At 43.4% G+C, this 22,877-nt stretch overlaps 1 protein-coding gene across 1 annotated transcript in view; it reads left to right on the top strand.

Annotated features, from left to right (window-relative positions):
- The window catches only part of MTUS2 (microtubule associated scaffold protein 2), a 545,233-nt gene that overhangs the window by 398,818 nt on the left and 123,538 nt on the right, over positions 1 to 22,877 (top strand). Inside the window, exon 6 of the mRNA XM_090028232.1 lies at positions 8 to 169. Within this exon, the coding sequence (XP_089884358.1) occupies positions 8 to 169 (162 nt within the window). The remainder of the gene's footprint in view (positions 1 to 7; positions 170 to 22,877) is intronic.

Raw genomic sequence — 22,877 nt, 5'->3', positions numbered from 1 at the left:
CCTGCAGGTTCAAGCTTTGGAAATGAAGAGCAAACTACTCCTAAGGCAGCTGCACCATCTAAAGACATCCCCAAGGGGACCAGTCGAACTACACTGCAGGGATTGAGCAGCACAGCAACTCCCCGCAGGAGTTTACTTCCAGCGCCAAAAACTACCACAGCACCTGCTGGTAAGTTTTTCAAGCCTGCATTCGAGAGTAACCATCTGCATTAGTCAAGTAACTTATGAATATTATTGCCACACTGCTTTATTACTTACACAGTTAATTTTCATGTGATTCTTGGGTACATTACCAAAACAGATCTGATTTTGATTCTGTTTGCCATGGTCTGTTTAAAGCACAGTCAAAGACCCAGGTCTATGTTCATTTTGCAAACTGTGAAGAATGTCTGGAGTTCAAGGCATTTAGTGCTCCCGGCTGTTCATGTCATAGCTTTTGTGTGTATATTGAGTCCCATAAAACAAACTTCTGAAAGCATGACATTAGTCTAGAGGGTCAAACTATCCTTTTAGAAGAGAATACATTGTTAGAGCTACTTTCAAGGATGACAGGATTCCAAGCTCAGGAAATAACAGCATTTTCACTTGAAGAAGGGGAAAGGAGACAAGCAAATGAGGTAATAAAGAACTGATTTCAAATCCTTATCTAAACTGTCTTTCAAATCCATGAAGACACATCTTCAAACATGCCTAAAATAATCCCTGCTATCCTGTAAACCAGTGGTTCTCAACTTTGTTAGACTCAAAGCACCCCTGAAAAATGCCAGCTCTTAGCTCTCTCGCTCACTTTTTGGACTATGGAAAAATAATAAAGCAATTATTCTTCTATTGCAAAGAACTCAGAAAGACCACAGCAGGTCAGAATATTTTTGTCATTATGGATTTCTCTTTAAAATTTCTGTGTTTATCTTGTGAAACTTGTGCAGGTGTTTGCACACCTAACAGTGCTATTGTGCAGCATCCTATGGCACCCTTAAAAGGGTCTCATGGCACTCCAGGGGTCTGTGAAAACCCTGACTAAGAGTCACTGCTGCAGATCAAAGTACTCATAGTCCTCTGTTTAAAGGAGTATTTGTTAAAAAGAGCTGAGACCTCTAAGTCATGCTGTCTCCCTCCTCTGCTTTGTATTTAAATATTGTCTGTGATTGGTAAGGCTTGTGTGTTTTATGCCTGTAAAGCACGTAGCACATAATAGGTGCATTTTCAAATCAGTGATGATGAATGTACTAGCCTCAGTCCAGAAGAATTTCATTAGTGGAAAGCAAATAGGCAGAGTCTCAAGGCCTTTATTTGAATTTTTTAGTGCCCTTGTGCAAGCAGTGCATATTCTTAAAGTTAATTTCCCTTAAATATGAAAGTGAATTAAATTTTTAATCATGAATCAAAACACTTGAAGAAGGAATTAGCTACCACTTTAAAAACAATAAGGAAAAGACTTAAGTGTCTCTACTGAAGTCTTGGCTGTGATGGAGCATCAATCTGCCAATCCATGAGTTACAGTGAAATTTAAACTGCTTCTGTTTTTTCTAAACTTGAAAGCTTTAATATGGTTACAGAAGAAATTGATAAGAATTGCTTTAGGTACATGCAGTCATGTTACTGGAATATTGCTTCCTGGGATCAGGCCTTATGATTAATTTCCAAGGCTGAGAACAGGACTTTGACCTGCTGAAAGTAATGGGAATTCTAAACCAAAATAACATCTTTAAAATCTGGCCCTAAAAGGAGATAGAAACCTTGAAAGTGAAGAGGAGGAAATATATTTTCACAACGAACGTTTTCACTTGCTTCCAGTTGGTTTTTATTTTACTTAACTCATTGCTTATTTAATTTTTTTTCACACTAAGTTGCAATAGACAAAACAATTTTTAGATGAATGCTTCTTTTCTCATGTTTCTTTAAACAGCTCAGCACACAGACTGACATGAAATCCCTTTCTCTGAGGAGTTCTTATTACTCATGAGACAGTGGGTATGGCCACATGTGACACTAAAACTGGTTTAAAAGTGGTTTAAACCAGAAGTGGACAAATGTACAAGCTTGTTAAATCAGTTTAAAAGCTGCTTACAGCTAGGGACAGAAGCTACACATAAACCAGTATAAGTGATTGGAAATCTATTTAAACCTGCGCTATAACAGAAGTTCAGTGCACATAAACTGCTTCAAAAATAACTGAACCTAGTTTACAATAAGCCTGCTCAGATATAGTATCACATTTGACTGATTTAGGTTATATCAGTCTTTTGAACTTGTGTCCCAGATCCCCTCCTGACTCAAGTTACCTCACAGTCCTCCAACATCCCAGGGTGCATTGGACCCTGGGCTGTGCTGTCTGCTCCAGTAGAACAGGACCAGCCCCTTCTGCAGCTGTCACAGCATTGAGGCAGTAAGGCCTCTGCTCCCTAGCCTGCATCCTGCCTCTGCCTGTCAGCTGGTGGAATGGGGGACAGGGGAGCCCCGGGCTACCCAGTCTGGGTCTCCACAGTGTAGGGGAGGAAACTCCCTAAACCCAGCAAGCCCCCAAGCTGGAAAAGCCCCAGCCCTATCTCCTTATTAGCCACCGGCCTCTCTGACAGGTAGGGGAGGGAGGAATTCACCCCCACAGCACTGGCCCCCAGCAGCAGGGGTCTTCATGGCACCAGGAGAAGTCCCTGCAGGGGGTGCTTTTCTGCTTCTTGCAGCACAGTAAGCCAGGCTGAGAGAGCCCCAGCCCCATGCCCTCACCAGCCTGTCTGAGAGGTGGGGGGCAAAAGGGGGAGGGGGAATGCAGCCCCAGCCTGGCACCAGCCGCCTCCCAGCAAGGGTCTGCACATTGTTGGGGGGAGGGGGAGAAGAGGAAGGTCACACAGAGGGGCTTTCCCCCCACTTACAGTCCAGTGAGCTGGACTGGGAAGGCCCCAGCTCTGCACCCTTGCCAGCTGCTGGCCTCTCTGAGAGTTGGGGGGCTGGGGACAGTGGGGGGAAACACCTCCTGCCCTGGCCTGGTACTTTCCCTCTCCCCCCGGAAGGGGTCTGCATGGCATGGTAAGGGAAGCCCCCATGGGGGAGTCTTTCTCCTGCCCACAGCCTAGCAAGCTGGGCTGGGAAAGCCTACACCATGCTCCTTTGCCAGCTACTGGCCCTTTGCAAGGCTAAGGTAAGATCATGCTGGGCTGTGGGCAAGGAAAAAGCTCTCCTACAGGGGCTTCACCCTTTGGCATACAGTCCCCCACTGGGGGGTGGGGCTGGTGCCAGGCCAGGAGGTGCATTCTCCCAGCTTCTTGGGGAGGCTGGTGGCTGGCAAGGGCTCAGGGCTAGGGCTTTCCAGCAGTCAAGCAGGCATGGGCTGCCAATCAGCTGGGTTCAGCAGCCTTTGGCAGTGTCTGTCTGTCTGGCGTGAGCACCCCCAGGCTCTTGGCTTGGGCCAGTGCGGGGTTCTGCCTACTTTGGCCACCAGAACGCTGAATGTCAGTTCAGTTTGCTATCAGTCCAATCTACGCAGCTTAGACAATCCTGCAAAGATTGAATCAATTCTGCCTTGGGCTTTTTGAACCTCTGTACTTAGCCTAAAGGTTCAAACATCTACCTAGAAATCAAGTACTCCTTTGAACAGGTACACTGTGCACCAGGGTCAATGATACCCGTGCAAGCCAAGCGTTCCGTGACACCGGTCTTGTTGGTCCTTCAGGCATCGTATGCTGCTTCATTTCTAAGCCACCCTCCAACCGGCATCGTATGCTGCTTCATTTCTAAGCCACCCTCCAACCTTTACTGCAACTGGCCGCTCTATGGCAAGAATCCTACTGCCTCTTTTTTCTTCTTTTCCCCTTTGTTGGCACATTTTATCAATGAGCTTCCTTGCATTGCTTATCCCATAAAAGCTCTTTCTAACAACAGCGGTGTCCTTACCCCTTAGTCAACCAGGACCCCTCTTCACGCATCCCCGCCCCTGGGATACCAAAAATATAGGCCCAGGCATTCTCTTCCCTCCTCCTCCTCCCCACTCCACCACCAGACACCCCAAATCAGGCAAGCACACTACAGAGTTTGGTTAAGTGCAGGCTACTGAACTTTATTGAATTTGTGTTTGTTTGAAAAGGGCAAGCAGAAAAGTGTCAGCATCCCGAGCCACAGGTTACCTACCCCCTGGAACCTCTAAAGCATGGGCGCAAGCGCTTCTGTCACAACTCACTCTCTGCCAGGCATGCTGGGTTGGTCTCTAGCTCCCACTTCATGGTGTCAGACCCACAGCACTTCAGGCCCTAAACGGTGACTGCTTTAGCTGGCATCCTAGAGCACTGTACCCATGACTATAACTATTGTGGATTATGAACCATTTCCCAGTCAGTGACATCTAGGTACGGTTCAGTTGTTATGTGTATTCACACCCTAAGGAAACAGCCTGTCAGAGTAAAGATTAGCGATATCTGGCTCATATTTTGTAATTTTCAGGATGAAAATAATCCAAGCCTTTGTAAAGATATTGATGAATTAGAGTAACCCTAACCTCATAATAGTGAACAAATGTACTGAAAGAATAGGCTCAGAGTTTTCAGCATCTTTATCTCAGGTGGTTTTCTTAGAACTAAGAGTGAATTTAGGTTTTCAGCCAGTTAAACATCCTTAGGATAACGTATATATTTATGATGTAATGCAACTAATAGGAAGCTACACCACTTAAACTGCACCTGCATTTATTGTACAGACAGTTGTACAATAGTTCTTCTCCAAAGTCAAGATATTTTTAAATGGATCAATATTGCTTATACTAAATAGAAAATGGAAGAGATGCAGGTATTCCTGCATTTCACTTAGCTCCTGTTTTTCCTTGCTGGCACCCATCACATTGTGCTGTAGGAGCAGGGTTAAAGTCCTTACTGGTTTCCCTACTGTCTCAAATCAAAAGAAGAAGATGCCTTGCTGTCTTTCTTGTCCTCCCATCTCTTATTTTCGTAGCCTTTGCTTATGCCATCCCTAAGCCTGGAGATCTGGTACTGTCATTTTACACAAAATAAAAGAATAAATTGTATTTTTGCCCCACTTTGTAGTTTTCTCTAGTGCCGTGATTTGGTTGAGCTCTCTCTTTAATGACAGAATAATTTAGATGTGCTAGATATTACCCATGATGGCCACACAGGTTTTCTGCTAAAAGCCCCTAAAGTAGAGAATGTTACTAAAATTAGAGTCCCATACATGAAAGCAGGAGAGATGAGGGCACTGCTCTTGTAGAGACTGATAAAAAAGCAAATGAAATGAAAACAAATCATAAGAGGATAAATGTTCCATTTGTCATTTTTTCAACTAAACATTTTCAGTCTGAGACAAACTAATGTGCATACAATTAATTTTAATTAAATTAAAAATAATTTAATTGCAATAAAAAGAAACAGTATTAAATAATACCAGAATGAAGCAAAATATTTAATTGTAAGACAAGTGCAATGTTGTGGCCAAGCTCAAACCATGTTCTCAATTTTTCAACCCAAGATCTTTTTTTCATATTATTTTATTTATCTTGGTTCAACCACTAAAAGAGAAAATCAATTTGTCATGCAGCTCTGATTTGCAGTCATCAGGGTCTAGCCCTGGCTAGTGGGATCTCTCTTGATTAAACCAGGTTCCCATGCCTGGAAAGTGTGGCAGGTGAAAGACCTTACATCAATAGCCCTGTTAGAGGAGTTTAGAAGTGAAATTACAACCCCGATGCCAGTCTTTAATTTACAGAAATGTGAAAGATCCTCATGTAGATCTTTCTGGCATGAGGATATAGCCCTTAATATGTCTTATTTCAGGGGAAAATATGGACGTGCTGGTAGCCCCTATGGAAATATTCAAGTGCAAGGACATCTAGAGATTTATCTGGTAGGCAGCATGAAGGTGATTTGTCCCTTTCTCTGTGATTTACTGGAGTATTATAAAAAGAAAAATGACTCTTTTGGACCTTAGAGTTGGCTTTTACTGGATATTTTACTTCTTTTTGTAAATGAAAGACTAGAGCTCTTGCTAGTTTTTTGTACCTCTGGAGAAGTAGCTCAGAAAACACAGGGCCACTATAAACCTTGGGATTGATTGAAAAGTTTTTCCCAGCAAAAAAAAAATGTTTGTTTCATTGTTTTGTCTTGCTACCTCATTATTTTATTATTAGATCCCTGAATGAATTAATCATCTTAGTGTGGTCTCACTCAGAGGGTACAGTTCCCTCTTTGTGTTATCCGGTGATGACCCCTGAGCTAGGTGTGGACAGTTAAAAATCCTGACGCTGAATCAACTCAGTCTTCACAGGTTAGTCTAAACTGTGTAAATTGAACCAATAAGCAAGTGAACAGACTTTCTCTTTTAATTCCAGAAATGTAGTCACATGCCTATAGTGGCTCAGGCCAGAAGCCAGGGGGTGCTAGAGCATGCCTCCCTGCTTGGCTGGAGCAGACCGCTTGGGTCAAAGTTAACCCACCCACCCTGCAAGGGTGGATTTGCATGGGAGGTGCAAATCATCCTGGGATGCTAAGGACTGTGAATTAACTTGAATTTGGAGGGGATCTGGGACAGAAGTTCAGTAAATTGATTTAAACTGAATCAGTTTAGTCTGATGCTACATCCATCCAGCATGGCCTAAACTGGTTATCTTAAACTTGTTTACACCATTTTGAAAGCAGTTTATGTGCACTGAACTTCTGTTGTGTTGTAGATTCAAACCAGTTTCCAATCACTTATACCGGTTTATGTGTAACTTTTGTCCCTAGCCCTGGTGTTTGGATTGTTTATACAGCATATCACAATGTTGAAGCTTCTGATGAACAACAATCTAACATACTCTTATAATTTTGGCCTGTGTTCTCTTTCCTCTTCTAAACTGTTGTCAACACTTTATCCAATGATCACTGTTAGTATGCTATATGCACACACAGACAGATCATACATCCAAGTCCAACTTTGGCCTTTCTGTGCAGCGCCAGGAGTGCAAAGGGAGCATACACTAGGGCTGTGCGAAACTTTGGTCTCTGATTCAATTCGGCAGAGATTTGGCCTGATTTGGTGGCCAAATCTGCAAATCTGTATCAAACTGGAGGACCCTTTAATCTCTCTGAATCGGATCCGAATCTCTCTGAATTCAGAAAGATTCAGCGATTTGGACATAGATACAGCTTTAAATGTTTTTTCTACATACCTCTAGGTAGCAGGCGGCTCATGAATGCTGCAATGCTGGGGTTCATGGAGTGTCCCACACAAGTGCAGGGGGTCCCCAGCGTGCTCAGCAGCAGACCCAGAAGTGGACCAGAAGCACTTCTAGTCTGCTTCTGGGTCCACTGGAGAGTGTGCTGGGGGGGGACCCTGTGCCCCACCGGCTCAGCAACTAGTGCCTCCTGGGTTGGGGGGGAGGGGAGACCTGGGGTCTACATAGCCCCTCGAGGTATGTAGAAAATTTTTTTAAAGCTGTGTCTATGTCTGAATTGCTGATTCTCCGAATCAGCACTGAATCTTCAGATTTGGATTTGGCCGAATATAATCAGGGACAGTGATCCGAATCAACTAATTGAATCAATTCCTGATTTGGGCCAAATCTGAATTGAATAGGGCCCACTTTGCACACCCCTACCATACACCCACCACAAACAGCCAACTATGGATTTCTATTGTGAAGAGAGAATCCTTGAGTGTCATAAAGACTGTGTGGGCATCCCTTATGCAAGCCCCCACAGTAGAAGAGTCAGAGCAGGCAGAGACAAAAGAATTTGTCTGGAATGTGTGGCATTCTGACTCGTGAATGACCTATTAGAGTCATTGCTACCAGGGCATAGTTCAGAATGGCTCTGAAGTTGTTTTACACAGCTGTCCACAGTGGCCTCCTTCATCCCACCAGACAAGGGAGCCATGACTGGCGCCTCCCAGAATTTTTACACCAGCAAAGATGAGACACCACAGTGGGTTAAAGCCACTATCATTGAATTAGACAATACTGAGCAGTTCAGGTAAGATATACCTTCCTTCGTCTCTACTTTTAAAGCAAGTAGATATGCAAACTAAAAAAAAAAAATGGTTGCAGCAAGGCAAAGATAGCTCCTGCCAAACAGGGACAGTTGTCAGGCATTGTATACTGTTGTTATAATATGTAACATATAGAAACAAAAGAGAACATGTGCAGTATGGCTGTGCAAAGCTTCGGTTGCTGATTCAATTTGGAGGAGATTCCGAATCCAGATCGAATCAGGAGACATATTAATCTCTCCAAATCGAATTAGAAGCCTCCAGTTCGATTCAGAGAGATTCAATGGCTCAGCCATAGACATAGCTTTATACTTTTTTTCTATGTACGTCAAGGTACCAGGCACAGCTTGTGAATGATGAGATGGTGGGGCAGATAGAGTGTTCCATGGGAGCACAGGGGGGTCCCCCACATGCTTGGCGGTGGACCTGGAAGTGGACCAGAAATACTGCCGCGGAGCACACAGGGGAACCCTGCCCCCCGACTTGGCGACTGGTGCCTCCTGGGTCTGGGGGGGTGCCCAGGGTCCCCTCGTGGCTGATAGCCAAGCTGAAGGGTGTGGGGGGGTTCACCACTGAGTGCATGGGGACCCCTCCATGCTCCTGTGGGATGCTCCATCTGCCCTACCATCTCAGTGTTCACAAGCTGTGTCTGGTACCTTGAGGTACCTAGAAAAAACATATAAAGCTGTGTCTATGGCCAAATCGATGATTCTCTGAATCAGAATCGAATGTTCAGTTTCGGCCAAATTGAATCAGGACAGTGATCCAAATCAGCAAATCAAATGACTGTCCCCCAAATCAGGCCAAATCCAATCAAATACTGCCCACTTTGCACACCCCTAATGCGCAGTTAAGTTGTCTGATTTAATTTTTGTAAGTGGCAAAGCTGCAGCAGCTGCATCTGCGCACAGATCGTGAATTCGTTTTATGAGAGCGGTGTTCAAATCCTCACAGTACTAAATATTTGATGGAGCTAAAAGATGAAATAAAATGACAATAATAAATACAGATATTTTACCATACATCTAATCCTACCTCTTTTGCTATAATCTGTGGATGCCATTGATAATACCTAATACAGTATAAAATATCTTAAAATGCAGTCCCTCCATATTTATGTTCACATGTTACTGACATTTCTCTTCATCCTGTCTATTTAAACATTTTCTTGTCAGTTCTTCCCATATCTTAAGTGATGAAGCACAAAACAATTCTTGTGAAATTAAATTCTTTATTAAATTTGAAGGAATATGTACAAGATCAGCTTGGAGGAAAGGGCAGTGAAGGGTTTGGGGCTTTCTGGACCCATTCAAACCAAACTGTATACCTCATGCTTGTCACTATTGTGTCCAAGTCTAATATTTTAAACATGACTGAGGAAAGTGTTGCTATGTGTAAAAGTCAGTTCAAAGGGCTATTCTTCAAAAAACACCTTACAGAAGGGAGACAGTGCTTATGCCATGTTGAGACATTGCAAAGTAGAAAGAAAAATGGCCACGATTGGCTGGAATTCTGCTGTGGGCAAATCTGGATTGGCATTGAAGCTCCCCTCATTTATCGTTGGACATCAAAAAATGCTAGGTTAAAAAAGATAGAGGAATGGCAAGGTAAAGCCAGTGTTCAAAATGTTTGAAGAAGTCATTAAAGAGTAATCTATCCACCCTACTTTGGAACACTGACACTGGCATGTCATAAAGATGATAAATGCCATCTCTAAGAGAGGTGGCAGGAGAGCGTGCCAGCCTCGTCATTCTAGAAGTAACACAGAAAGAGCCCTTAACAGTGCTCCAAGCCAAAGATGCAGTGATGTCCAGTAGTCTGCAGTTAGCTGGGAAGGCAGAGAAAGCATTAGAAATAAGAGGATCAAAATGCTTATAATATTGTTCTAAAATATTCCATAAAAGTTAGCAAGCGAATGTCTGTACATTCTGCTACATAGGTAGGGGATTAGTGATGGGATAGTCAGGTAACATAGATTGTTTAAGGATTTGGGGAAAACGAGTTCATGGATGGTCTTTGCTAAATATCCATATAGTAGAATGGGACCTTTGAGAAGGCAGAGGTTCAGCGAACAGAGATCACATAGTGTTGTTAGATTCTGGTGTCTGACAGAAGTACAGTTCCTAGCAAGCTGTTATGGATTCCATCTTGGTCCCAGAAAAGCTAGACATGGACCTGAGTTTACAAGAGACATTCTTCACTTAAGAAAGTCCATCCCTCCCTAACAAGTCCTTTAATAAATATATGGCTGCTAAGATATGTAGCCTTAGGGACCCTTGACAGTTTTGGAGAGTCAAAGGGTGAGTGACTCGCATCCAAATGGGACTCCATGAGATCTGTCCAGGAAGGAAAAGGGCTGTCCAAGGAGTCTGTGGCTATATGACCCTGGCCCTGTCTGGTGTTCCCACCATGGTTTAAAACTGAAGGGACAGCACCATCTTTGTGGAGTGTTGGCTGCACATAAGTCAACTCTACATTTCTTTAGCATTCCCCTAGAGCTGAACCTTCTGGGATGTTAGAAATGAGGTTTGAATCCCCTCAGAGTAAGTAGAGCTTTGAACAGAGGTCTTCCTTTTCCTCAGTCACTACTCTAGCCACTGAACTATTGTGCAAAACAAGGAGGGCACCACTGCTACCAAACATGTTTTGAACAAAGATGGCCACGGCTGTTGTATTTTGTGCGAAGCTCAATCATCTTTCTTTATGTGTTAGGTATAGACAAGCTCTGAGTATCAGGTCCCTCACAGGGAATAAATGGGAGAATGCCTAATTTGAGGATCCTGAACAAGTGGGAGATAAGTGCCAAGCCAGTCAGCATTTGTTGTAGCAATTGCATGTCATAAAACCAGAAAAGTAGAACAGATACACGGTGCACTGTCTAAGACCAGTACCTGGGCAGATCCAAGAGAAGAGAGAGGGGGCTGTGGCCAGTGAGGTCTCTGAGCTCCTTGCTGGTCAGTGTGGGCTCCTACCAGTGCTCCACCTGTACAGGGAGCTTTCTGAACTCATCAGCTGGTTGTTGTTGACTCTTGCTAGAGCCACTGCTTTCACATGGCTTTGGATCCCAGGAGGTGAATGCCACCACTGTTTACCCAGTCATTTTCCCTGCCCCTGAATTCAGCAAAAGGAAAGGGGTGGATGAACAGTGCTCATCACTGGGTTATGTAGCCATGTGGAAGCAGTGGCTCTGGCAACAGCTTATGAATACACTACTGCACTTAAGTCAAGAGGAACTATACCTCAGTGTAAGATACACCAGTATATCAGCTGCTCAGTGAGAATGAGTTTTCCTACCACCTCAACCTTCTTTGTGCAGTCAGTTTGGGTTTAATTCGTACTGAGCATGTCTACACATGCAAATACTGCACAGTGGGTATACTCTAGAGTAAACCAACCAGGCAGGCATCTACATGAGCAGGTATGCAGAAGACTTGCTGCTCCCACCCCCTCCAGCAGATCTGTGGGCAAATTTGGATTGGCATTGAAGCTCCCCTCATTTATCATTGGACATCAAAAAATGCTATGTTAAAAAAGATAGAGGAATGGCAAGGTAAACCCAGCCCCCTGCAGCAGCTTGGGGGATCTCTAGGCTCCCCCTGGGTGCAAGCCTAGGGGCTGGCAGGGTGCAGGGGCCAGGAGACAGCTGTTTCTTGGTGGGGGCTGGAAGATTGATCTCCCCCTCCCCAGCAGCAAGGAGCTCCCAATCCTGGCTACCCAGTAGGGGGCAGGGGACTTGGAAAGAGCTGCAGGTGAAAGGCAGGTCCTACTTCCCTGCCCTGATCCACTGGTGGGGCAGCTAGAAGCAAGCCCTGGTTGGGTGGGCTGCCCCACCAGAGGATCAGGGCAGGGGACTGGGACCTTCGAGGGGAAGGTCCAAGAAGAAGGAAGGCCCTGCAGCTCTTTCCAAGCCCCATGCCTCAGTCACTCAATTGGGGTATGGGCCAGCCCTAGACAGGGAAGTCTGCACATGTAGCCTGGAACTGGCTGGGGACTCCTGACACAGGACTATCTCCAGCCACCTCCAGGCTGCGCATGCAGATTTCCCCACACAGCCCAGGCTGATCAGGAACTGTCCTGGTCAGGGGCAGGTCCCAGGCAGCTCCAAACTGGATGGGAAATTGTCCCTATACACGGTGCCCAGCCCCTGCTCTGTGATCATGGAGCTCGAGCTAGGAACAGGCTGGCAGATTGTTCCCAGCCCCAGCTCCAGCTCCATGATTGTGATCAGGGGGCAGGTGCTGGGACCTCCCTGCTGCTGGGGCAGAGGGACATTGTCACTACCTGGGCAACTCGCAGGGGCAGGGAGCAATCTCCTGCCCCCTGCTGACTGGGAGCAAGCTTGCTGTCTACACATGCCATACTGCGCAGTAACTAATCGCAAGTCAATTTGCTATGTATATTTTCAGTTAGTAAATTTACTCGAAATTAGAGTAAATCACTGTGCAGTAAGCATCTGCACATGTATATGGTGATGCTTATTGCTCAGTAATTTGGACTAATCTTGAGCAAAGCATCTCGTGTAGATGTGCCCATTGTTGAGTAAATCTACCAGAGAAAAAAATCTGGACTAAACTCCTCTGTAGTAATCAGGTCATATTTTCACACTTCAAGCTTCTCAGTCCCACTTAACTCACACCTTGGTGCTTTTATGGACTTAGTTTAAGTGTAAACATTATCTCTGGCTGACAATCTTCTGAAAGATTAACACTTTGATATTGAGGAGGAATTCATGTCTCTAGTAGGAAGCACTTTTTGCCTTCAGTTGACATCAGCCTTAAAAGCCAGGATGATTTTCCCATCAGTAGTCATAGTAACAGTAATGATAATGATGATAATGTAACATTACTGGTGAAACTTTTGTGAGACAAGACAAACAGGAAATGCAGCTTCTGGCTCAAGTAGCAGAACCAGGCACTCACATGAATACTACCACTGAATCCATGGGGGCACTGAAATTCCAGGGATGGCAGTAAAGCTCATGGACGCCTCCATGAGCATCCTTTTATGGAGGTTTCTTCCTCATTATCTTGCAAGACACCCCTTCCAAAAATAAGCTACAGGGTCCACTGGCAGAATGTCTGCTCTTGGTGCTCTGAATCCTTATTGTGATAGGTCACAGCTGCCTCTGCAAGTCCTTTTAAAGGAGACTGCTCACTGTGCAAGATCCATGGGATAGGGAAGGCTGCACCACCTGGATGGCTGCAGTCCCTTTCCTGGGCCTTGGAGAAGATGATGTGCCTGTTCCTTCTCTGGACCAGCAGAAAAGCTTAGTTTTAGTGAAGAATGCTGATCCTCAGTGTGTCCCCACATTTTTCTGCTGTAATGGTGGGGACACTATATTAGAGAGCCCTTCCTACATGTGGATTAGGGATGGGGCTGCATAGCTCCACTCCCTGAAGGGATTACTTAGACACGTGTGTAACTTTATTTGTATAAGTGATTGCAGGGTTGAGCCCTGTAGGAGTTACTACTAGGTACATACTAAAAATGGATGGACAAATGTTCATTTTAATTACTTTAGCAGGGGAGAAGGAGCTGCTGTCCAGAAACACTTCAGTCATTATGGTTACTGTTATGTCTGTGTAACCCGGGCGGTACTCCAAGACATACTCCCTCTTCAATTGAAGGGTTCAGAGCAGGTGCACGAGCGCTGTGGGAGGTGTAGGGACCCTCCTTCCCCTATAAAGCAGAGCCAAATCACCAATGGGGATTTAACCATATACCTTTTAATGAGAAAAACAGTATTGGGAACATAACATGTATAAACCAGGGGATATAAGGGACACTACAATGCCCCGAGGGGGCGGGATTCAATAAAGGTTAAGCATTCACATTCGTAGACATATTCATCAAGTTGACAAAAGACAGGTTTAACAAAGTATAAAACACAAGCAGCACAGTAAACAATAACGGTTGGCAAAATATAAAATACACAAAATACAAAACATCAAATAACAAGAGATATAAGGCATAGGTACCTGGAAGGGGCAAAAGAGGGAAAAACACAATAACCCCCTTCCACTGCAATGAGAATTTCACCCTGTCACTTCACTCACCTCTACGTGACTCAGCTGGGACTTTAACTCATATCACGCATGTGGGTGGTAGGCAGAAACTCTACCACACAGCCACCAGTGCTGGTGCTGCTCCAAGCTGCTTGGGGTTTTAACCCTCCAGGAACCCCTGCCTCACATCAAGCTTCCTGGCCTCTTGTTGGAGAAGCTGGAAGCAGAGCTGGGAACCTCTCAGGTCACTGTTCAGCTTATTGCTGGAGCTGGGGAGCCTCTCCTGCTGACTGCAGCCTCTCGTAGGGGGATCCTGGAGCACAGCAGGGAGCCTCTCCTGCCAGCCACACGCCGTGCTGCTGAGGATCCAATTACTGCCTCCAGGTCCCACTCCTTCAGGCTCTTCTGGGACAACTGCTTCCGCCCCACTGGCCCAGCTCTTGCCAGCTCTTTGATACTCCTTCCTTGTGGTCTCTTGCTGGTCTCCCCAAGTCAGCTGTGCTGCCCCTTTTATCCCCCTCCAGGTGACCCATGGGGCCAATCAGGGGACATGGAGGGGGAGTCTCCAGGGCCTGACTGAAGAGGAAAGGGAATCCCAAGCCCTCCAATCATTTCTTACCCTTTCAAAACCCCTGGGCCAAATCACTACTAGATTGGTGAGGAAAGAGAATTCCAGGCCCTCCAATCATCTTTTACACTTTCAAAACCCCTGGGCCAAATCACTACCAGCTAGCCCATCACATCTGCATGATCCAGTGGTGCTACAAGTTGTCTTTGACCCTTAATTAAGCAAGGTAAAAATTGGAGCAGTTTTGCTATACTTGTATTGCTACAGAATTACACAGACATAACATTTGCATCAGATCCTTTGTATCCTTTAATATTAATACAGTTGTTCTGTCTGTCCATGCCCTTATTTAAGCCCCACTCCAGTGTTTCTCCATTACAATAGCCCAGCTGCTCAAAATATTATGTTGGCATTATTAAAATATATACACATAATAGAGATGTCATGCAGGAGAAATGCAAGTGCCTGGCTTGAGGAAGGACATTTGAGGCCTAAAAGCTTGTCCAGTAGCTTTCCCAAATATACAGTTGATCCACTAAAATATCACAAAAAACCTTTGCTTGCAAGAGATTGTATACAGCATTATTTAAAAATGTAGCAGGGAAGAAAGAGTCTTGAAAAAAGATTTGGTACTCATTTAAATGGAAATGGGCTAGCAAATTTTTTTTTAAATATGCATTCAGTTTAGAAATGTACATCATTATAATTAGATATAAATAGGAATTTAATTTGTAAAGAAACACATCCAAATGTATTAAGGAGAGAAAATAGCCAGCCAGCATCATGTGAAGCCTTTTATGTGTTATGTCTACCTGAAAAAGGACCACCTGTGCAGTGAATTCTCGTGGAAAAAAGAAAGGTAAGTTCAAAGGAGATTATATTACTGGCATTTCAGTAAATCTGCTTGTCAGGTATACTGGGCTACAGAGTATAGATCACCTTTAATTAATGCAAATAGGCTCCCATTGCTGCTGCTGCACAGTGATCCAGGCAGTTAGAAAAAACGTTTCTAGCATGGGACAGCAACAATAGAAACACATTGTTATGCAAATTGTTTTGATGACACAAACTGATTGCTTTGCTACAAGTCTCAGAAAGCAGTACATTTAATTAAGTTTCACTGTGTTATGCATGATTTTGTGCATGATTGGACCTCTTTCATTTTTGCTTACTTGACAACATGCAAAAGATAAAAAAGGAGAACATTTGAACAGAAATATTGTGACACATCCTTCAATTCCAATAAAATATATTGTCCTAAGAGAGCTTGTTTGAGGAACACACTAGAAAACTGATTAACATCTATCCCATATATTACCAGTTACTATTTTGATTAAAACTTTAGCTCTAAGCGTTTTGAGCTTTGAGAAATGTGCATCTGGAGACAATCTTTGTGGCTTTGACTACAAAGAAAAAATGTGGGCTGTCTGTCTGCAATAGGGTAATTGTCATATATGATTTTTGAGGCACTATTTGTTTTTACCTTGAATCTCTATGAATATGCAGTTAGACATTCAAGAGGAAATATTCAGAAGTGGCAAATAAATAGTTTTTCACCCTTACATCTTTTGGGCTTACAAGCACATTTGATTTTCCTGCACTCTGAGTTGAGTTACAGATAAATTTTGCTCCTAATTCAACTCCCATCCACACAAAATGCCCATTAACTCAATCTGGCTTGCCCATCAGGGGATATATTTAAAGCTCAAATGAGCAAAACTCATCAACTGCTAGTATATCCACTCTACAGGGCAGATGTAGGGTAATCCCTCTTAAGTGCCTCCATACACCTCTCTTCACGGGTTCAAAAAGAACAGGTAAGTTCCTCTATGATTCAATAGAAAGCAGTTCATAGAGTCTTTTACCTAGTGCAGTTTGAGAACCATGGAACGTGTGTGCCCATGTTGGAACACCTCACGTGAGCGACTGCTGTACCAATGTTCTTGGACAGCCGGGGTATCAAACATAAGGCCCAGGGTCATATCCAGCCTGTGGATCCATTTCCTCTGGTCATGGGCAGATCTAAAATTTTAAAAAGGAGGGTGCAGATGAGAAAGTGCATCATCACATATAAAATAATACATATTTTTCTCCAATTAAAAATAAACTAGAAGCTTTACTAATATGCTAGGGGCCTAGGGCTGTATTATTTAGTTTAAGATTGAAACAAAAACAAATATAGCTTCATTAGAATGAGTTAAAAGCAGTCTGCAGGGCTGTGAAATAGGAGCTTCCTTACCAGGAGCAGCTAACAGGAGCATGGCAGAACAAGGCTAGCTTGATTGGTAGAACATCAAGGGCATTAAAAAGAAGAGAGGATAGTTAACACTTGTGGAATTCGGAGTTTAGAAAGCATCAAATAGATTATAATGAGCCATAAAGGTAACTGACTTCCTCAGTACTGCCTGACTAGAAATGCTGCTGCTCCTCCCAGGCATTTGGTTTTAAACATTGGGTGAACCAGGAATCAAAGGGGACTGCAAATATACCAGTGAACCTCCCCCACAGAAATCTGCCCCTATCTCTGGCCCATGGAGGTGCTAGTGAGCCAGGGAATTCAAGGGTGGGACTAGCCTGCTAAAGAATCCAGGGCTACAAGGTGCCGTTAGACATGGCCATCAGTGGCAGGGAAGTGAGCAAGAGCTGTGTCAACACAGCCCCTCATATCCCAAAGCCATTTGGCCTGCCACCACTTGTGCCACTGAAGCTATCACTTGCCCTACTGCCACCTCCACAGCTGCCAGCCCTTCCAACTCTGCTGTTGGCTCCACTGCCACTAGGTCAAGATCTGGACGACAAGGTATGTGTTTGGCACTCCTTTATTTATACTGTGGCCACTCTCATTCAAGCTACTCTGATTTGAGAGGAGTAACTCAAGTGGAATTAACTCAGTTTAACTGTGCAGTGAAGATATAAGAGACTTTCATGAAAGACTGCCATGAGAACCAATGAAAATTGTGCATGTTTAAATGGAAACAGGAAATATATTGAAATTATTCAGCAGCAGAATGATGCTTTGTCATACATGCCTGCGCTTTTATGGAATAACTATTTCTGCTTGATTATTCTTTTTTACTTTGTATTCATTTTACAGGCAAATTACTGTTATTCTGTCTCTTAGAAATCTCATAGTTCAAGGGCAGTGACAGCAAAAATGAGTTCAAACTTTCTTTTCCTGCCTAGTCCATTAAAGTAAGCATTGTTCGGAAATATAACGATAAATATTGCTCAGAAAACTGGCCTAACCAAAGAGAGATGCTATGAGAGGGAAAACATCTCTGTGCTTCCAGAGGTACAAATAAAACAGGGTAGAATCTAAAGCATAAGTAGTAGGAACCATATGACTGTCAAATGCAAAATACACTTCTTTAGTTTACCTTCCTCCCGGTCAAAATAAAGCCAGCAGCAATGGCAAGTGGGCAGTGGAGGAGAAGAAATGAAAACCGACAGGGATCCAGAGAACTAATGAGCAGTTGAGTTTGCTGGTCATTTGGGAGAATGTTCTTTTTGTAAGGTGTTCAGATGCTTCAATAAAAAAGCCTGAATAAATGAATAAGGAAGCGTGTGAACCCCATAAGCAGTTCAAGTGTTAAACGATTCTGTGTGACATACCATGCAGCGGTTGATTGTATGACACCAAGCCTCAGTACCCCTTGTATCCCAAAAACTTGAATCAGAGATTCAGTCCTCAAAACAGGGGAGACAGGGTTATGATAGGATGGTGCAAATCCATGAAATCACAATAGAGAGAAGAGAGACCGTGTCCGTATTATGTTTGTAATTACATTCAGCCATGTTTGTAAAGTCACTCTGAAATGTTAGATATGTTAAGAAGAACTTTAAAAAAAATCTATGGGTGTTTATAGATGTGCTCAGGGAGTGGCGGGCTTGGGGGGAGGCGCTTTAATTAGAGTGGCTGTTGGAGCAGCTCTAATTAAAGCGCCCAGAGCGTCACATGTATCAGCAGCCCGGTACTGAAAAATGGCAGTGGGGTGCTTTAACTAAGCTCATCGAACAAACTTTAGTCAAAGCTCCCCAACTGCCATTTTTCCATGCAGGGACACTGATACATATCCTGCTGGAGTCCTATAGAGTGCGGTAATTACCACAATTTATCAAGTCTGCTCTGACACGCTGTAATTGCAGCATGTCGGAGCAGCCTCCCTGCACGTGTATAGGTGCCCTATGTGCTGGACTTTGATTTTAGGACTATAGTTTATTACTATTGTCTTTGCTTTTTTTGTACTAGCTAGCTTGTATAAAACTGTCTCTCTTTAAAGAAAGGAGGAAAATAATCACCTTCCAATGAGCCAAGGAAATAGTTTTTGTCCTTTTTCCCCTTATCAGGTGACTTGAAACTTGAAACAAACACAAAAAGGCAAAGTACAAGTGTTAGTTGGTTCTACTTCAACAACTATGTAGTCTTTCTTCTACATCTACTTATTTATTCACATCCTTTCGGCATCTAATAGATCAAAGGATATACAGAGCCTCCAAGGAGAATTAGATTGTTCTTATTCCACAGAATCCATATTTCTAGCTTTGCTCATTTTGTCTCAAACAATGTGTGCATGGATGTCTTATTACTCACCAAGGACGTGACTTTGCATTTCAAATTTCTATTTTAAGACTTGATTCAGTTTGTTAAAAGGCCCAAGTTTTTGCTGCCCATATCTAAATTTTAATTTTTTTAAAATATCAAAACATTTTAAAGCAAATGTTACTGTTTTACAGTATTTATTTCAGTATTTCCTATTACGCACAACTACTACTGACTTGTTATAATATGACATAATAACTGAATTTTTTTTGTTGTCTTTATTTTTAAAATCACCCAGAAGACTTTTAGTACCAATGGAAACATTATTTTCTGTATCAAATTGGAGACCAAACTTTTTTGACTTAGAAAATATCCAGTCAAATTATATTAGAACGTATGTATTTTAAAATATTTTTCATACTAGTATCAACAAGTTTAAGAAGACTAATAAGTATATACAAAGGACAGTTCATAAAAATAAAATTAAAACACTTTCAGAATTTTCAGGAATTAAAAAGTGTGAAACATTTTCTTTTTAAGAAATATTTTGTCCCAGGGGAACATTCAAAGAAACCAACATATATTTTGAATCTTTGGATTTCAACAAAAACATATATATATTTTTTTCATATATATGAGAGAGAGAGAGAGAGATGATGAATCCTGTTGTAAGATATAGTACCAGGGGCAGCTTCTCTCTCAGAAATTTGCCTGTGGATGACAAGCTTGCTTTTGGGGATTGGTCTGGCTTTAGCCTTTTTATGGTAATCCTAAATCCCTTCCTGGTGAGCACCAGGGTGGCCAAACTATGGGCACATATATATGTGCTATTAAGGTGAAGCAATAAGCTCTGGTGCTTATTGTGCCAGAGTTTATTGCTCTTGGGCACTACACTAACACATGTTTCTGGGACTGCAGCACATTAAGCCAGGTCAGAGCAGCCCCAGCTAGCAAGGTGACTTGGGGTTTAATGTGCCAGCCTGGGGCTGCTCCAACCGAGCTCAGCGTGCTGCAGAAGGGCTGGCTGGGGCACAAAGATACTCTAGTGCAGGGCTAGTTGGCAGGCAGCCCACGCACCCTTGTGCCCCAGCCAGCTGTCAGTGTGTACACATGAGGTGCTACAAAGTAAAAAAAACTCTGCAGCAAGATAGTACTTGAATTTTCAAGTACTGTCCTGCTGCAGAGTTAATTAGTTTCCTGTGGCCTAATAGGGCCACATGTGTAGACACATGATGTTTACTGCAGAGCTAATTAGTCTACTCCGCAGTAAACGTCTCATGTAGATGCCCTACAGCTGCCAGACTACTTTCACTCCCAAAAGCAGAACTATAACTATCAACACCTATCGTTAGCTCCTTATCTGTCTTCCAAACTAATTTTAAATTGCCTTTCTTTTTTTTTAACAACATTTGTCAGTGGACTTTCATCTTACACATTTGACTTAGTATCCATCAGTTTCCTCACCCCTCATTCTGCTCCAGCAACCTCCTGTACCCCACTTGCCAACTCTTCCCAGTTGGGGTATTCTGTTGCTTGCACTTCTCCATATATTCAAAACATTCCCATTTTACCACCCTAAGTTAGATTTGCTTCTTGCATCTTACCTTAAAAACCTTCACACTCATGTAAACTGAAGGAAGACAATCAGTTCTGTTTGTTTTCTTTGTTACTCATTTTTTTGTTTTCCTTTCCTGTAAGGTGGCTGTCAAAGTACTTATTTGTATCTTTACTTGCAACCTTCTTCAGAATCATCGTACCCAGCTCTAGAGGGAAACATCTCTTTATGGTATCCTTTGCCACAAAATACTCTGTGATGCTTTGTGGATTCGATTCTTGTACTCAATGCCTGGTTACAGCTCTCATTGCTATTAGTGCAAATCATATAAGCCCTTTGTGTAAAGCATATTATGTAGTAATAAAGTATGTCTTATTAGCCTGGCATTGTGTTGCTGCTGACTATTTTTCCTGCAGTCTCTCTTATTTAAAATGGGCTTTAATTCGGAGATTTTACTGCCTGCTTTGTGGTTGGGGTTAAGAGCGTTTACTAATCCCCCATGAGTTCCTTGTTCAATACTGCTTGCAAAATAAAAAATTAAGTATTTTTATGTTTCTCGTTATTGCTAAAAGCATAAGAAGAATACAGCTCCCTTATACAGTATATCTTTGTTTCACATTTGCCATGGACTAATTTCCTGGGTATCCTGGCAGATGGCCCATTTGTGCCTCCAAATCTTACTTGCAAACCACAGAAAATTCAAGGCCATGCAAGAGTATAATTCTTGACTCTGTACTACATAAACTATAACTTATAAAATGAACTCTGTTTTATGTCTCGCAGCTCCCATTATAGGTAGCTTTCACTCAGCCTCAGTAATGAAATGGCACTATAAAATTGTTTTGTGTCCTGCTCACCAATAAAGTACTGTGTAGCAAGTGACAGATCCAGAAAATGTATATCCCAGTCACTTCTTTGTAAAAAGTACTAATCACAAATGAGAATCTTCGTCTCAAATGATAGGAATGGACTGAACTGGATGTGTGAAGCAGAATGTCCTCAAACCCTGGAACAGGGGAGCCTGGAGATATACTGGGAAGTTTTTATCATACACTGCTGAGTATTGGACTGATTTGAATTTATCTTTTGAACTGCCTAAGAATGATGGAAATTTAACTGTGTTTCTCTTTCCATACTATTATAACAGATGGTTCAGTTTGCTATTAGGCTTGATTTCATGGTGGTGTACTCTCCCTATCCACACTTGCTGCATATTGAAAGTACATAGTCAAGTTTCCAGTGCATTTCTAGCTAGAGAATCCACTTCAACCCATATCTCCTGTACAGGCCAGCTAACTCAAATGTAATGGGCTTAATGTAAGCTAGAGATTTCTTTGTGTGTACACAAGTCAATTCAATGCCAGGAGCCTGGGCAACAAGCAGGACGAGCTCGTCCTCCTGCTCAGTGCAAAGAAATATGATGTCATTGGGATAACGGAGACCTGGTGGGACTCCACCCATGACTGGACCACGGGTATAGAGGGCTATACCCTGTACAGGAGGGATCGTGTTGACAAAAGGGGCGGGGGTGTAGCTCTCTATGTGAAGGAAAGCTACATGTCCCTGCAAGCTGATGTTGGCGACCGGCATGGACAGCTAGAGACCCTCTGGGTAAAAATTCGTGGGGAATTCGGCACAGGGGACACAACAGTGGGAGTCTACTACAGACCTCCCACTCAAAGTCCCGAGCTTGACCAGGAGTTCGCCCGGGAACTGACTGAGGCCGCTTGCTCCAGGACCTTGATTGTCATTGATTGACTTCAATTACCCGGACATCTCGTGGGAAGATCACTCAGCTAAATCTGAGCGGTCGCAAAGCTTTCTCTCGTGCGTGGATGACCTCTACCTGACTCAAGAAGTCTATGGGCCAACGAGAGGCAAAGCGCTGCTTGACCTGGTACTGGCTACAGGGGACGACCTAATCGGCGACCTAGTGATTGATGGGAAGTTGGGTGACAGCGACCACGAGCTGATCACCTTCACCATCCACCGTAAAGCTGGCAAGTCAGTCAGCAACACAGAAGTCCTTGACTTCAGAAAAGCCGACTTTGACAAGCTCAAGAGGCTAGTCAGTCAGGCCCTCAGGGACCATGACCACAGGGAGTTGGGAGTTCAAGAAGAGTGGTTGCTTCTCAAGGAAGCGATCCTTAGTGCACAAGCTAAATCTATTCCAACATGGAGGAAAGGCAGCAAGAAGGCACAGCAGCCCCCCTGGCTCTCCAGAGACCTAGCGGACCTCCTGTGGCT

This window comes from Crocodylus siamensis, chromosome 1 (genome assembly GCF_052110815.1).
Source record: "Crocodylus siamensis isolate JL-2025a chromosome 1, ASM5211081v1, whole genome shotgun sequence".
NCBI lineage: Eukaryota > Metazoa > Chordata > Crocodylia > Crocodylidae > Crocodylus > Crocodylus siamensis.
This window is presented reverse-complemented; position numbering and strand designations above follow the sequence as displayed.